This window comes from Phyllostomus hastatus, unplaced genomic scaffold (genome assembly GCF_019186645.2).
Source record: "Phyllostomus hastatus isolate PE091 unplaced genomic scaffold, TTU_PhHast_1.1 phas_scaffold_1066, whole genome shotgun sequence".
NCBI lineage: Eukaryota > Metazoa > Chordata > Mammalia > Chiroptera > Phyllostomidae > Phyllostomus > Phyllostomus hastatus.
Genome location: NW_025334004.1, coordinates 14,281,533 through 14,297,938, shown reverse-complemented (window position 1 = coordinate 14,297,938; position 16,406 = coordinate 14,281,533). Strand labels below are relative to the sequence as shown.

Here is a 16,406-nt window from a genome sequence, read left to right as displayed (position 1 = left end):
ATTTTTATTTATTTCTATTATTTTTATTGTGAAATATGAATAACATAAAATTTACCATTTTGTTCATTTTAAGACTACAATTCAGTGGCATTAAGTACATTTAATTGTGCAGCCATCACCACCGTCTCCTGAACTCTTTTCATCTTGGGAAACTGAAATTCTGTGCCCGGTAAACACTAACTGACCATTCTCCACGTTCTCCCCTTTCCCCAGCCCCCAGCAACCACCATTCTGCCTTTTGTCTTTATGAATTTGACTCCTGTAGGTACCCTCATGTAAGTGGAACATATTCTAGTTTTAAGATTCTCTGGAAGTAAACCTTTTTGGTAGCATTTTTCCTCCCATTTTTTTACAATATACAGAAAAGTTGAAAGGATCATACAGTGCATATAGTGATCACTCACATACCCATTAACATTTTGCCAAATCTGGTTTGTCCCTAAATGTCTTCATATGTTATTATTTTGGCTGAATCATTTTGAAGTAAGATGCAGACATCATTCTACTTTACACCTTGAGTATGTTAAAATTAAGGACATTTTAATTTGTATGTTAAAATTAAAGACATTTTCCAAGGCCCTGGCTGGTGTAACTCAGTGTCTTGAGCGCAGGCTGCTAACCAAAGGGCCGCTGGTTCGATTCCTAGTCAGGGCACATACCTAGGTTTGCTGGCCAGGTCCCCAGTAAGGGGCACGTGAGAGGCAACCACACATTGATGTTTCTCTCCCTCTCTTTCTCCTTCCCTTCCCATCTCTCTAAAAATAAATAAATAAAGTCTTTTTAAAAAATTATAAGAAAAGGACATTTTCCAAGATATTCATTATTATTACTAAGAAAATCAATAATAGCTCTCTAATATCATGTAATGTTCAGCCCATATTTAGTTTCACCAGTTATCCCAAAAGTGTTTTTTATAACTGATAGTTTTTAACCACACATAGCAGTTTAATAGTGTTTTATTCAGTACCTGCTGGTTAATCTAGTGGGCTTCTCCCATTTACAAGGATTTTTTTTCCTGATTAAAAAAGTAATTGGAATAGTATTTGTTAAAAATTAAAACATTCTAGCAATGGTTAACTAACAAAGTGAAATTCCTTTGGAATTAAACTCTTTAGAGTTAATCATTATTAACAATTCGGTGTATATTCTTCCTTTATAGGCCTTTCTTGTAAGAATCTTTAAATCCTACTTTAGAATCCAACTGTTTTGTCTGCTCAGTAATTGAAGTTTGGGTTCTTAAATTATTGTCCATGAATAAGCTTCAGATTCCTAGATAACAAAAAAACCAGTGTAGAAGCAAAATTGCTAAAATCCTATTACTTTTGTCACTTCATTTTTATGAGAAGAGACTAATGCTTTGTGAGGTGGTTTAAGATTCATTTAGGTATAAAGTATACTTTCGAAGGCTCTGATTTGCCAAGTGGGCTGGGCAGGTTTCTGGTATGAGGGTTTTCAGGAATCCCAGAATGGAGCTGAAAGGCTGTGTGAGAGGGTAAGACCAGGACGTGGGGGCTTTGGGAGTGAGAAGAAAACATTGGTAGACAGATAGAGAACTAAAAGATATAATGTGGGAAATAAATTGCCAGAGTTAAAAGAGACCTGGGTGTTAAGAATCTAAATCCGGTTATACTCAGACATACTTTATTAGCTCTTGGAGATTTCTTAGAAGCTTAGACTTTTTTCTTCTGTTACACCTTCTGAGTGTGCTCTTGCAAGGGAGGCAGTTATATATATACAGGGATGAGTTACCTGCTAGTCGTCCATGCCACAAGCTCCTCCTACGCAGAGCAGTGCATGGGAAGCTGCAGAGAGGGTGAGCCTCTGACTTGGCACCTGAAGGTAGGCACAAGATGAGACTCTTGTGTATCAGTGTTTCCTGAGGCCATTGCTTCTCCTTATGCAAAGGGGTAATCTCTTCCTTTCTCTCAACATATCACAGCAAAGAGAAGCTGTAGATGTGACTCTGAAAATGATCTTTTAGCTTTGCTTGATATAACATAGTGAATTGAGGCCCTAGGAACTCATTTTTAGCTTTCACGATTATATAAACCTCTTTGTCCTGGTCACTTTGCCATCCATGAAATGGAAGACAAAATTGAGGGCAGAATAATTGCATATGGTTTGCCTCAGGCTCTCTCTCTCTAAACATAGGCTGGATTAGGTCTTTGCCAACAGGCAGCCTAAATATGGCAAGGGGCAAGGGTAGGTATGATGAAGCATTAATTTCAAAAATGGCTTCCGTGTGGCTTCACTGGACTGGCTTGCTTCCTGTCTCCTAAGCTCATGACCTTCTGCACGCCCTGGCTAAAGAGATCTCGTTTGGGGGAGCATAGAAGCCAGTTTTTCTTGGCTCTGCTCTCCCTGTCTTCCCACACCCTCGGATATTATCTCTTTTTTTTCTTTGTTTGTCATTTGACACCTATAAAATTTACTTTAAAAATATATACTTTTAATACATATGAATGTTGTTATAATGTTTATAAGTATAATGAATAGCATAAGTTATAATGTATAATAATAAAGTGAACATATGCGAACCTCCCACCCAGCTTAAGCAATTATTAATGCTGTTGAAGCTGCCTACCTGTGTGCCCCCTCCCCATTCACTCCTTTCCTCTCAGTTCTCTGTAATTTAGTGTTTATCTCCCCCTTGATTTGGCTCTACTTTCAAAGTCTTTTTTTCCTGAGGTTCTTCTGACTTAATGTTGTCAGCTTAAAGGAGAATCTGCTTAACCTTGAAAATAGACATTAGGCAAAAATATTTGAAAATACATGTTTATCTATATATAGACTTCAAGTTGATTCATCAAAGTCTTAACAGAAATGACATCTGGATGGTATGATTAAACTTAGTTTTTATTGTCTTTTTCTGAATTAAAAATGTTTATAATGAGATATGTCTTATTTTTGCACTCAGAAACATTTTTTTTTTTAAGTGGAGAAGTAGCTGCAGCCTTTCCTACGGGAGCTGCTTATCAGGTTTTGGGGAAGGGAAGATAATGGCTGAGGCAGAGGTGGAAGAGGCTCATGATTTGCATGGGCAAGGGCACTTTTCCTCTGACTGCCCAGGGGCTGTGGTGTCAGCTGTGGGGAGTGTCAGCTAGGGACTGTCCTCACGCAGAGGACAGGCAAATGTATTTCTGCACTATAACCCCCATCAGGCTTTCTCATTGTCAGGTTTTCGTTGATAGATTCCATCTTTGAGGAAGTAGCAGGTTAATGTTAGGGTGAGTGCTGTTAGCTCACTGTTAGAGTACTGTCATCTGTTCATAGATCTTCTCTCCAGAATGAACTTCAATCTGGAGCCTGTCAGAGCTAATTTGAAACACTGTTAGCCATTTGTCTATTTTGGATGAGCTGGTATGACCTTCTTCTTACCTCCATTTCACCCCTTCACTCACAAAGATCGTGGAAAGTAAATAAGCTTTGATGGTTCTGGTAATTGGAGAGGATGGAGTAGCTCTTTCCTGGTCATGCCTGTGGGCTGAGAGCCGTACTATCGAGGTTGTTTTCTTCTTTCTTAACAACTAGAATGTGAGTTTTGGGAGACCAGAGTCCTTTGTGTTGTTCCATGCTGTATTTCTAGTGCCCAGTGTAGTGCTGGGCACTATGTACCTGCTACATAGTAGGTACTAAGTAAGTATTGTAGAGTGAATGACTTTGGCAGGAAGAAAAATGATCAAGAGCTCACGGCTTCCGTGTTTGTAAGTAATGTGCACAGTGTAAGGAGAAGCCTGAGCTGGATGGACCCTGGTCTCCAGTTAGTTTCTTTCTGATTCCACTAGGAGTTTGCCATGAATAGTTAGGTGGGGATGGATGGCCGTGCTTGTAGCTGGTGAGCAGGGAGGGGTTGGGAAGGGAATGGACCTGTTGAGAAGCAAAGTCTGATTTGGAAGCAAAGGGCATGGCCCTGATTGGGCCAAGACAGTAGAACCATTACAGTAATTGGATGGCTCCCAGGAGGGTGGTTAGCTGTCAATCAGAATATTTAAGAAAAAAATCTCCTGGAGGAATCATTTTGCCTAGGAAAAAAGCGAGAATTACTGTAGTAGAACTTTGATTTTCATTTGTGAATTATGTGGAGAAAAATGTGAATGTTCTTTTTTGATGATACATGTCTTCGTTCTCTGTAGAAACATGGTCTGGATGATTTATGGAGAAAGGTTTTATTTTCATTTTACAGATGAGCACCGGCTTCACAGCGGCAAACTCTGTCTGATCATCCTCACGTGTATCGCAGAGGTAAGTTTGACCAGTTCCCTGGTGTTAGCTAATCTCTTACAAAGTACTAGCTTTTTCTGCCCTTCCCATCCATTTCCTGACAGTTAGGGCCCTAAAGCTTCGGAGAGAAAATGTGCCTTCTCTTCTCCTGCTAGAATGTAAGCTCTGATAGCAGGTATTTGTCTCCTTCACCAGTCTATTCTCAGTGTCTGGCACATAGTAGAGGCTTAATTAATATTTACTGTATGAATTAATAATGAATTATGATATAACTGCTATAATTGAGAACTTTTTAATAGTTTAAAACAAGAGACTTAATCCTCTTTAGAAAAGATAATTCTGCCCCTTTGAAGCTGCTCCTGTTGGATCTTTTCCATTTCACAAAAGGAGAAAAGGAGCTCAGGTTTCCTGTGGGGGGAGGTGGAGAGAAAAGCCGAAGAAGGGCAATCAGGGCAATTGGAAAGCGAGTTAAGCTGGGCTGAGTGCAGTTTCCTGAACTAAGAACCTGAGGAGTTCAAGAGGTGCTTTGGCTTTGTAAGGTGGTACTTTTGCTTGTGTTAATTAGGCCTGAACTCACCCCGAATGTTGGTGGCCACACAGGTGTGACAGAACTTGAGTCAATTTAGAGCTAAACTTGTAACTTCAACCTTCCCCTTCATTAAAACAGTAAAGGTGGACCACGTGGAGTAGAGAGAGATCTCTCTCACTTTCCCCTCGTGTGCTTTCTGTGGAAAGCTGACCTGCTTCTCACCAGTAGGGACAGCTGGTTATAGAAGAACTGCTGATTAGCAGTGGGCCTGGTGTCACTGCTTTTCAAAAATCTTTCTAAGAAAATCTTTAAAGGAGTTGTTTTTCACAAATTGTAATGGTTCTTAATAATTGGAGTCTGTAGACATGTGAGATCTTCAGCTAAGATGTTGGGAAGGGGCCAAGGGATGTTTACCCATCCCCGGTGAGAGGTTTGTGATTTCCCATCAGTCTTCAGGGAAGCCAGAGATAGACGGTGTCTTGCATACTGCCATGCTGCCCGTGTGGCTGTTTCTCCTGCATGCCAAGCCCATTCCCAGGGGACTGCAGACCTTTCTTCTCAATTGCAGATCCTCATGTGGAGCTTGCACTTGTATCCTGCAGCCCCTATGAAAACCTTCAAGCTGTTACAAACAGAGCAGGCTCCTTGGGCAGATGGGAAGGACGAAAGAATAGGAAAACAGGTTCCTCTCAGCATTTTCTTCAAGTCCCTGTGCCTTCAGTTCTTTTTTTTTAAATCTGCATCCAAGGATATGTTTATTGATTTTAGAGAGAGGAAAGGAGTGAGAGAGGGAGAGGAGGTGGAGAGAGAGAGAGAGAGGGAGAGAAATATTGATGTGAGAGAGACAAACATTGATTGGTTCTGTGCGTGCCTTGACTGAGTATCGAACTTGCAACCTAAGTATTTGTCCTGGCTGGGAATTGAACTCACAGTCTTTTGACTTGTGGGATGATGCTCCAACCAACTGAGCCACCTGGCCAGGGCCTTGTGTCTTATTTTTTTTGTTTGTAATTTGCTTCGAGATATTTGACTAGTTAGGGACACAGAATTACTCCAAAGTAAAATCTCATGGCTTATAAGGGAGGATCCAAAAAAACCCAGAATTTATTTATAAAAAAATTGTATTTATTCCTACATGTTTAAACTTTGGTCATCTTCAAAGTACTCCATTTGATGCAATACACCTATTTAGACATTATTTTCCACTGCTCAAAACAGTTTTTGAACTCATTGATTTTGACGCCTTTTAGTGTTTCTGCTGTTTTTTTGTTTCACCTCTTCCACATTGGCAAAACATTTCCATTTGAGAACCTTTTGCATGCAGGAAACCAAAAAAAGTCACTGGGGGCGGGGGTGGGAGGAGATTAGGTGAATAGGGAGGGTGGGGCCCAGGGGTCATGCCATGTTTTTCATGTGTTTAGTAAGTCATCCATCATGAAATGGGCAAACATGTTGAAAGATTCTTTAAAAAAAAAATCCCTGAAGCTGAACACAGCCTCTCACAGCAGTGTCACCTGGTACACTGATACAGAAGGTTTCCTAGAACACTTACCTAGTGGGAGAAGCCTGCACTACAACGGACCTTCCCTCCAGAAGATAATTCTGTTTCTTTTGGGTCCCCCACTCATAAGGAAAGTTTGACATAAAGGCTCTAGGCTCATCTCCTTAGCTCTCCAACTGATCCTCGAAAGTAGTACTTAAAGTACAAGTGTTTGTAGGAAATATGATAGATTATAAACTGAATTTCTTAAGTATAGCTCTCATTCCTTACTTTTCCCCTATATTTTTATTTTTATTAGGATCAGTATGCCAATGCATTTTTGCATGATGACAATATGAATTTTCGAGTAAACTTACATAAAATGGTAGGTGTGACTCTTGTTTCTTGTTTTTTTTCTTAGAGGAAATTTTTTGTGTGTTGGCAGGATTGGGGAGGATGAAACTGACCCCACCTGGAACAAATGTGGGTGGAATGTTTTGCTAAAGGGCCCTTGCCTGACCGCTGTTCAGTAGACCCAGGCCTCTTCTGGGGACTTTGTGTGTGGCGTGGAGTTGTTTCTTAGGAGAGGTGGGAAGACCCACTGCCACATACCCGGGGCAGTGATTTTAGAATGTGTCAGTGACACAGGTTGCAACAAGGCCTACTACGCTTTTTCTTTTCAAACTGTAGTGTAATCTTCATTTAGTTAGGACCAGATACTACTTTGTTTATTCATCTGAGTAGCAGGGATGGGGGTGGGGTGGAGTGGGGTGGAATGGGGAAATAAAATATGAAGGATCAAGAAAGTTCCTAAAACTTGGAGATATGTTCAATTTTCCATGTAGAGGTTTTTATCTGAAACTTTTGTTTTTTTGTGGCTGCCACTTTTGCTGCCTCTACAGAGTCACTTTGTCTTTTTTTCTTCAATATTATTTTATTGAAGAAAAATACCATTATGTCTTTTGTTGTATTGTCACTTATACTGTATAGATAAAATCAGGCTAAAAACAACAGCTTCCCCATTGTATAATGTGCTCCAGCACCCTTTAGGGCTGTTGTTTTGCTGTGAATTGTGTTTTTATCACAAGCTTGCATTGATAACTGAGAAGCATTCACAAGTCCTCCCTGCTCCACTTCATGCCACCCCCACCACTAGAAAAGGTAACAGCTCTGTAGTAGTGATTTTTTAAAAAGATTTATTTACCTATTTTTAGAGAGAGAGGGGAAGGGAGGGAGAAGAACATTGATTGGTTGCCCCTCGCACTCCCCAAGCTGGGGACCTGGCCCACAACCCAGGCATGTGCCCCATAGGAAAATCCAAGCCGTGACCTTTGAGTTTGCAGGCCTGAGCTCAACCCACTGAACCACATAGGCCAGGGCTATAGCAGGGATTTTATTGGCATGAAAACTGTGGTGATGAGCCATTGGATACCAGTTCAGGGGCCTATTAATTTCATTCCTTTTTTGTTTGAAGCCCATGAGGCACAGGAAGAAGGCAGCAGACAAGAACCTTCCCTGCCGCCCTTTAGTATGTGCAGTACTGGGTGAGTATCATCGTGATTGGCATGGTTCTGAGTCACTGACAGGATTTCATCATTAAGCTGAGGGTTGGATGCTGGCTGATACACTTCTTTTTCAGAGAAGTTTTTACTAGTTATATTTCTTTCCTGGCCTAAGAAACCATGTTTTTTGTTAAGTTTGGTAAAGCAATTCCAATGAATGAAATGTTCAATTAAAGGGTGCTTTTGTTCAAAGGAAAAGATCTTTCCAAGGAGACAAATGGCTAAATCTAAGCTTGATACATGATTTACTTTTGTAAAATATCTTACTCCTGATCAATATTTCAAATTCTTCCCTCCCTTTCTTGGTTCATATTGATGTGTCAGCTGGCCAAGAGGTTTTGAAGTTCAAGGTTCAGACATGCAAAACTTCCTCTGAGTAAATTAAGCTGAGGTGAAGCTGGCAGAGCCAACAGGCAGGGGGGCCATATCTTGGGCAGTTTTGTCAGAATGCTGCGTTTTCCCCAGGGGAATGATCTGAACTCTTAGTCCCATCTCATTTGGATATTCAGCTCTAGTTCCTACATTCTTGATTGTAGAACCAGTGATTAAGACTACTTGATAAACTTCTATTGACCCCAAACCCTACAGACCACTTTAGTCAATATCTGTCAAACCTAGCGTGACAGTGAGATGCGGTAGACTTCAGAGCTTCAGAGCTTCAGAGCTTCAGAGCCGAGTCTCTAGTTATGTGGATGTGATCCATCACCTCTTCTCTGCCTGCTTCATTGCTCTGTTCTCAGAATGTGATTCCCCTCTGGCATTTTGTATCAGTACCATGGTATGAAATATCCGTACAGCAAAATCCCCTGTATCTGAATTTATTGGCAGGTCAAGGTATCCTTCTGGAACTAGGAGAGTGAGCTAATGTTCTTGCTACTTTACAAGTGACAGGTGGTGAAAAGTGTCACAAAAATGCCTTAAATAAAGTAAATTTAAGCACGTGGATGAAGATATGCTTAGTAAATGACACTCAGCAGGAGTGCAAGGTGTACTCAGAGAGTTTTTTCCAGTGCACAGGCAGGTAGTGAATTTCCTTCTGACTGATTGACTTCTTCTCCTTTCCCCATTCAGACCTGATGGTGGAGTTTATTGTAACACACATGATGAAAGAGTTTCCTATGGATCTTTATGTGTAAGTACCGCGGTCCGTTTAATGTGTGCACATTAGAGTTGAGTGATAGGAAATTTATAGCAAAATTTTTATGTATACTTTACTTCAGGAAAAACAAATTTGTGTGTGGAGAAGTGTCAGGGAGCATTTGATGGCCTGGATTTATTATACATCTTTCCAGAAGGGGGAAGAATACAATACAAACTACAATTTGGAATCTGCACGTAGATCTTCATTACCACTTGTAGGCACATTGCTTGAGGAGCAGTGCGGATGCATTGAAGGTCACTAGATCATGGGTGGCTGTTTTAATCCAAAGACAGGGAATACCAGCAGACGTCTTAGGCATCCCTGGGCTTTGGCATGAAAGTCGTCAGCAGTAGTTAAAAGGTACTGAAAGGCCAGAGAGATAGAGTTTCTGGTCCATCCTTGGCTTACATTGTCCTAGCTGTCTAGCCTCTGCTAACTAAGCAGATTATGTATACAGAGGCCCGGCTAGGAGAGCCCTTCCTCCTGACGAGATCTGACTATCTCTCACAGTTCTTGACAAACAGTACAACTAGAGGCAATTGAAAATCATATTTTAGTGAAGTTTAAGCCTTAAGGCTTTCTCTCTCCTTTGCTGTTTCTGCTTTTTTCTTATCTTTAATGTTCAAGAACAACTGTGCCACGTTAGTGTGGTCCCAAATATGTATTGCATATTATCTTTATTCCTTAAAAAGCATCTGAATTGAGTCTGACAACAGATTGGTACCGCCATCTTTTTGAGCAAGAGAACAATTTGGTGCTTAGGAAGGAGGCTCAGTCTATAATGCATTCTAATGCATTCTAGTGCATAGAATGCACTTCATTCTAATGTATAAAGGATCTAGGGAATATAAAGAATTTTCCTCAGCCCTGGCTGGTGTGGCTCAGTGGATTGAATGCCAGCCTGTGAATCAAAGGGTCGTTGGTTCAGTTCCCAGCACACATGCCTGAGTTGCAGGCCAGGTCCCCAGTTGGGGGTGCGTGAGAGGCAACACATTGATGTTTCATTCCCTTTCTTTCTCCCTCTCTTTCTCTAAAAATAAATAAATAAAATCTTTAAAGAAAAAAGAATTTTGTTTGGAATAGAGTAGACTGCCAGCATTTTAGACTGCTTGCAAGCAATATAGTTTTTGTGTCCTAGGTCTTCAATAATGATACAAATTTTAATTTAGGTAAGTAGGCTGTAGTTTACATTTTAAAATATCTTTTGGGTATTTAGAATTAGCCTGATCCTTTATTTTAATTCAAACACAATGAAAAGCTGCTTTTATAACACTTAAGAGTTTTCTGCTTATTTTAGATGGGCTCTCTGAACCTCAGTACCTTAGGGATCAGATTTGTTTTGCTAGAGATTTTATTTCTAGCTTGATTATCTTACTATGTTCTAGTTTTAGGATATGCTATTTACTTCGTAGTGCATTATTACAGTCTCAGTTTTCTCATTTTCCAAGTAAGGAAACTCAGGCTCCGGAAACCCCTTGCTCAGGTTTATTCTGTTAGTAAGCACCATTGCCTAGACTTGAACCCAAATATTCTTACCAAAAATCCTAGGCTGTTGCCATCCCTTCTCAGGTGTATTTAGTTATCTATTGCTGTATCAAACTACCTTAAAACCTAGCGATTTATTGATTTATTGATTTATTTTTTAAAGATTTTATTTATTTATTTTTAGAGAGGGAAGGGGGGGAGAGACAGAGAGAGAGAGAGAGAGAGAGAGACATCAATGTGTGGTTGCTGGGGGTTATGGCCTGCAACCCAGGCATGTGCCCTGACTGGGAATCGAACCTGGGATACTTTGGTTCCCAGCCCGCGCTCAATCCACTGAGCTACACCAGCCAAGGCAAAACCTAGCGATTTAAAACAAACGTGTATTTTTTTCAGTTTCTGTGATTCAGGAATCTAGAAGCAGCTTAGCTGGATAGTTTTGGAATAGGGTTTCTCATGAGGCTGCAATCAGAGTGTTAGCTGGGGCTGCAGGTATCTGCTAGGGCTGGAGAGTGCTTCTGAGCTCAATTACATGGCTGTTGGTACACTTAGTTCCTTGCTACTTGGGCCTCTCCATAGGGTTGCTTGGCATATCAGTTGGCTTCCCCCAAAGCAAGTAATCTAAGAGAGAAAGAGAAAGAGAAAGAGAAGCAGAAAGAGAAAGAGAGTGAGAGCCTAGGATGGAAGCCATAGAGTCCTTTATAAACTAATCTCAAATGACCTACCATTTCTGTTGGGCACACAGACCAACCCTGATACAATGCGGGAAGAGACTAAAGATGTGAATGTCAGGAGGTGGGGACCAGTGGGGGCCATCCTGCAGGCTGGCTACCGCAGTTGCACATGTAGTAAATTGCATCACCAAGATTCAGACTTAAGTTTCTCTGACCCCAGAGGCTATCCTCTTAACCACTACTGCAATAAGTGACAGTGACTAATGTTGACCCGGGGCATCAGAGAAGATATCAGAAGGTTGTTGCATTTGACCTGAGTCATAAAGAAATAGTAGGGGTTTTCCGTGTGGGGGAGGGGAGAGGGACACACTAACATGTTCAAGGGCTTGGAAGCTTGCATGTTTGGAGAACAGAAAGAAATCAGGATGATTAGAGTGTAGGGTGCCTGGAGGAAGGATAGGAGAGTTGTAAGTAAAACCATTTCCTGAGATTAAGTGGATGATGGGGATGACATGATAAGATTATGTGTTCGGCACATAGAGTTACCTGTATGTATCTGTCCACCTTAACCTTAATGTCCCAGCCAGTGAACCTGGTCTACACAAAATACCTGAACTCCCTTCTCCACCCAGTTCCTAATGTGCTCTGTATTGCCTTGCTTTCTTAGTTGCTTTTTCCATCTGCTCCCTAATTTAATGTCCTGAGGTTAGGGAAGATGGAGAAGATAATGAGGCATCAAGCCGACAGAGGCTAGGCAGAAGGTCCCACCCTCAGGCTGAATTCACTTTCTTCATTACTACCCATGGGCATATTTCTAGATCTTCCTCCCCCCTCCTCCAATCAATCCTCTTTCCACTGTTTGGAATTTGGAGCATCAAGTCTTTTTCAGGTGAATTTATCTGCTCCCAGCTGGGCATCAGGCCAGGTTGTTGCTCTACTTCTCATTATGTACTGCTTTTCAGCAGCATACAACAGATGAGAAGTTGAAAGCAAAATGAATTTCTGCCATTTCAGGTAAGTTTATAATCCTCATGGTGAAATATGAAGAAATATGAAGCATAGAAAGACTTGATACTCAAAGCCAGAATCTGGGTCAGAAATGAAATAATTTCACATCTGTGTATAAATGCAGTATGTAAAGTAATAATGGGGGAAGGTGCTTACATGAAAGCAAGAAAGTAAGCAAGCCAGGAAGGAAGGAAGGAAGGAGGGAAAGAAGGAAGGGACGAGAAAAGAGAGAATTGGGAAAACTCAACTAGTTGCTACCCCTGGCTGTGCTCCTTAATTCTTGCTGCCACCGCCATACTGCATAGGATTTGGGATTGCAGGAAAATAGTCTCTGAGAAGTAAACACTTCTTTAAGTTACTCTTACATGGAAAACTTGGACTTTTTCTAAGTCAGAGAGCCCCAAATCTGTGGGTAGGCACCAGAAGAAAGTAGAGACTTCAGTGGATCTTGCAAGAAAATTTTGGGTTAAAGTGGAAGTGTCTTGTGTTGAAATAGGAAACCATAACATGCATAAAAGAAATTTGGAGTTATTCAGCTAGTATATAATTTTAAGATTGTAGCAGTGTTAAAATTTCATTCTGCTTCATAAATCGAGTAAGTTGAGACCACAAAGCTAATGATGTTATTTTGGGTGGTTGCAGAGGTAGGAACAGAGCCTAGGAACAGTGCAGGAGTGGATATGGATAGCCTTAGACCAGAGGGTGGTGGCAGCAGGGGTCGGGGATATAGGTAGTATCTCACTGCTGCTGCACAGTGGCTCAGTGTTGGGATGGCATTGTCAAAGAGCCAACGTGAAGGCAGTCTGTCTAGATCCAGGCCATGTGAGAAGTGCTGGTCTCCAGGAATGTACTATGTATGGGTGGTTGGTCATACATAGGCAGCATCCAGCCACCCTTGCTGGCTGCAACAAAGCTTTCAGCGCCAGAGACCTAATGACTATCAATTTAATGGGGAAATTGGCAGGAGAGTTTGTATAGTCCTAAGTTAAATCATGGCTCAGATAAGGGCATCTTGTAGTTAGTGACAACCACGTCAAGCAGAAGGTCATACCACAATTTCTAAAAATGAACAAATGATTTTGAAACTATTAGGATGATTTATGTTACAATTTATATCTTTTGGTAAGTAGTTTTTTTTAAAGGTTTTATTTATTTATTTTTAGAGACAGGGGAAGGGAGGGAGAAAGAGGGAGAGAAACATTGGTGTGTGGTTGCCTCTCATGTGGCCCCCACTGGGGACCTGGCCTGCAACCCAGGCACACGCCCTGACTGGGAATCAAACTGGCAACCCTTTGGTTCGCAGTCTGTGCTCAATCCACTGAGCTACACCAGCCAGGGCTGGTAAGTAGTTTTTTAAAAAATGTGTATTTTATTGATTACACTATTACTGTTGTCCCAAGTTTTCTCCCTTTTCTCCCCTTTGCCTGGTACCCCCATTCCCTCCAGCAATCCCCTCCCTTTAGTTATGTCCTTGGGTCATGCATATAAGTTCTTTGGCTTCTCCATTTCCTATACTGTTCTTAGGAAATCCTGCCCCTTTTCCCCTATTTTCCCCCTTCCCCCTCCCAGCTGATAACCCTCCAGATGATCTCCTTATCTATGGTTCTGTTCCTGTTCTGCTTGTTTTCTCAGTTTCTTTTTTAGATTCAGTTGTTGATAGTTATGCATTTGTTGCCATTTAGTGTTCATAGTTTTGATCTTTTTCTTGTATAGTTCCTTTTAACATTTCACTAATAATGTCTTGGTGATGATGAACTCCTTTAGTTTTACCTTGTCTGGGAAGCACTTTGTCTGCCCTTACATTCTAAATGATAGCTTTTCTGGATGGAGTAATCTAGGTTGTAGGTCCTTGCTTTTCATCACTTTCAATACCTCTTGCCAGTCCCTTCTAGCCTGTAAAGTATCTTTTGAGAAATCAGCGGACAGTCTCATGGGTACTCCTTTGTAGGTAACTCTCTGCTTTTCTCTTGCTGCTCTTAAGATTCTCTCTTTATCTTTTTTTTTAAAGATTTTATTTATTTATTTTTAGAGGGAGGGAGAGGGAGAGAAACACCAATGTGTGGTTGCCTCTTGTACACCCCCAACCAGGGACCCGGCCCACAACCCAGGCATGTGCCCTAGGCTGGGAATCAAACCAGCAATATTTCAGTTTGCAGGCCAACGCTCAGTCCACTGAGCTACACCAGCCAGGGCAGAGTATCTCTTTATCTTTAACCCTTGGTATTTTAATAATGATGTGTCTTGCTGTGGTTCTCTCTGGGTCCAAATTGTTTGGGACTCTCTGTGCTTCCTGGACTTGTTTGCCTATTTCCTTCATGAAATTATGGAAGTTTTCTTTCTTTTTTTTTTCAAATAAGTTTTCAACTTCTTGCTCTTCCTCTTCTCCTTCTGGCATCCCTATGATTTGGATGTTGGCATGTTTCAAGATGTCCCAGAGGCTCCTTATAATATCCTCATTTTTAAAAAATTATTTTTTTCTTTTTGCTGTTCTGGTTGAGTCCTTATTTCATCCTTATGTTCCAAATTGTTGATTTGAATCTTGGCTTCATCCCCTGCACTGTTGGTTCCTGTGGATTTTTCTTTATTTCACTTAATGTAGCCTTCATTTCTCCTTGGGTCTTTTTTTTTTTCTTCTTTAAGAGAGCAAGAGAAACAACAATGTGTGGTTGCCTCTCACATGTCCCCTACTGGGGACCTGACTCAAAACCGAGGCATGTGCTCTGACTGGGATTCGAACTGGTGACCCTTTGGTTCGCAGACTGGCACTCAATCCACTGAGCCACACCAGCCAGGACAACCTGGACCTTTTTTATGTTGTTGTAGTACTTAATGAGTCCTTTGAACATTCTGATAACCAGTGTTTTGTACTCTGCATCTGATATGTTGCTTTTCTCCATTTCATTTAGTTCTTTTTCTGTGCTTTTGTTCTGTTCTTTCATTTGGGCCATATTTCTTTGTCTGCTCAATTTGGCAGCCTTCCTGTGTTTGTTTCTGTGTATCAGGTAGAGCTGCTTTGACTCCCTGTCTTAGTATAGTGGTAAGTAGTTTTGATACAGTTTATTTAGAGAATGAAGGAATTAAAATTTTTTATGTATATATTGATTTATGTATTCATTTATATTTCTGTATGGTTTGCAAAGTATTTTTAATATCACTCTTGAAGATACTGAAGTCTTTCCACAAAGGTCTGTTACATAGTTCTTTCATAAAATTCTATCTTAAAGGCTCTGACCTAGAGCTATAGGATGTGGGAAGAACAGAGAGAGATGCAAATAAGAGACAAGGAGACTAGGCAGGGGTAGCAGAGCAGGCCCATTATTGGGGATATTTTTGAGAACTTTCAGGATTTTAACTTATAAATTTTGTTTACTTCATTTGTGTCTTTGATATGTTATCAGGCAGTTTGGTTTCTCTAGCTAGTGTTTTTGGCTCTCACACCACAGAGAGGTTTGTAGTGGTTTTTAAATTGTTGTTTATTTTCTGTTTTGCCTCCTTTCCTCTTCCTCCTTCTTCTCTTCTTCCTCTTCCTCCTCCTTTTAATTGTTGAGGGAGAGAGAAACATTGATTTGTTGTTTTGCTTATTTATGTATTCCTTGGTTGTTTCTTGTATGTGCCCTGACTGGGGATCCAGTTCACAACCTTGGTGTTTCAGGACGATGCTCTAACCCACTGAGCTACTGGGCCAGGGCTTGCCTTCTTTTCATTTCTGCTAGGAGGCCCAAGAAATTAGCTGCTGCCATTTTTGCTTGATTCTGTGAACTGTCGGATTGATATTTTACAGATTGATATGGTATCTGCTGAAGTTAGTATGATCTCAGGGTACTCTTTGTGTCAGATTAAAGCCATAGACCTGCGAAAGTTTCAGTCCTGCCACTAGAAGTAATCTTTACTTGACTCTGTCATTCAGTTGAATTGCCATTGGACATATTAGGTAGAAAGGAGCCACTTTTTTGCTTTGCTCTTTTGTCTTGCTTATTTTGTCTCTTGTATTTGTTTTGCCTGTCTTATTCTTTTACGTCAGAACAGTTTCAAGAGGAAGAGTCTCTTTCATTTGCCTGAAATTGGCAGATTATCTGGGTCCACTTTACAGGAACTTGACAACCTAATTCTAGGAAGACTGAAGTGCCGTATATTTAGTTGATATGCAGTCAATATTTGTTGAATAAATAAATGAAGAGATAGGTCTGACACTTCTTAATTTTTGATTTGTGTGATGTGCCTGGAGCTTCACCAGAGTATATATAGTCCAAGTTTTGGGTCTCTGTTTCTACCTGCCCCCCCATCCCCTGCCCACTACTCTCTGTATATA

The 16,406-nt window shown here is 40.8% G+C and overlaps 1 protein-coding gene across 2 annotated transcripts in view; it reads left to right on the top strand.

Annotated features, from left to right (window-relative positions):
• The window catches only part of ARMH3 (armadillo like helical domain containing 3), a 185,317-nt gene that overhangs the window by 41,533 nt on the left and 127,378 nt on the right, over positions 1 to 16,406 (top strand). For both annotated transcript variants that reach the window (XM_045854392.1, XM_045854393.1), the window contains exons 16-19: positions 4,184 to 4,242; positions 6,550 to 6,615; positions 7,705 to 7,774; positions 8,864 to 8,924. In XM_045854392.1, coding sequence (XP_045710348.1) covers positions 4,184 to 4,242; positions 6,550 to 6,615; positions 7,705 to 7,774; positions 8,864 to 8,924 — 256 coding nt within the window. The remainder of the gene's footprint in view (positions 1 to 4,183; positions 4,243 to 6,549; positions 6,616 to 7,704; positions 7,775 to 8,863; positions 8,925 to 16,406) is intronic.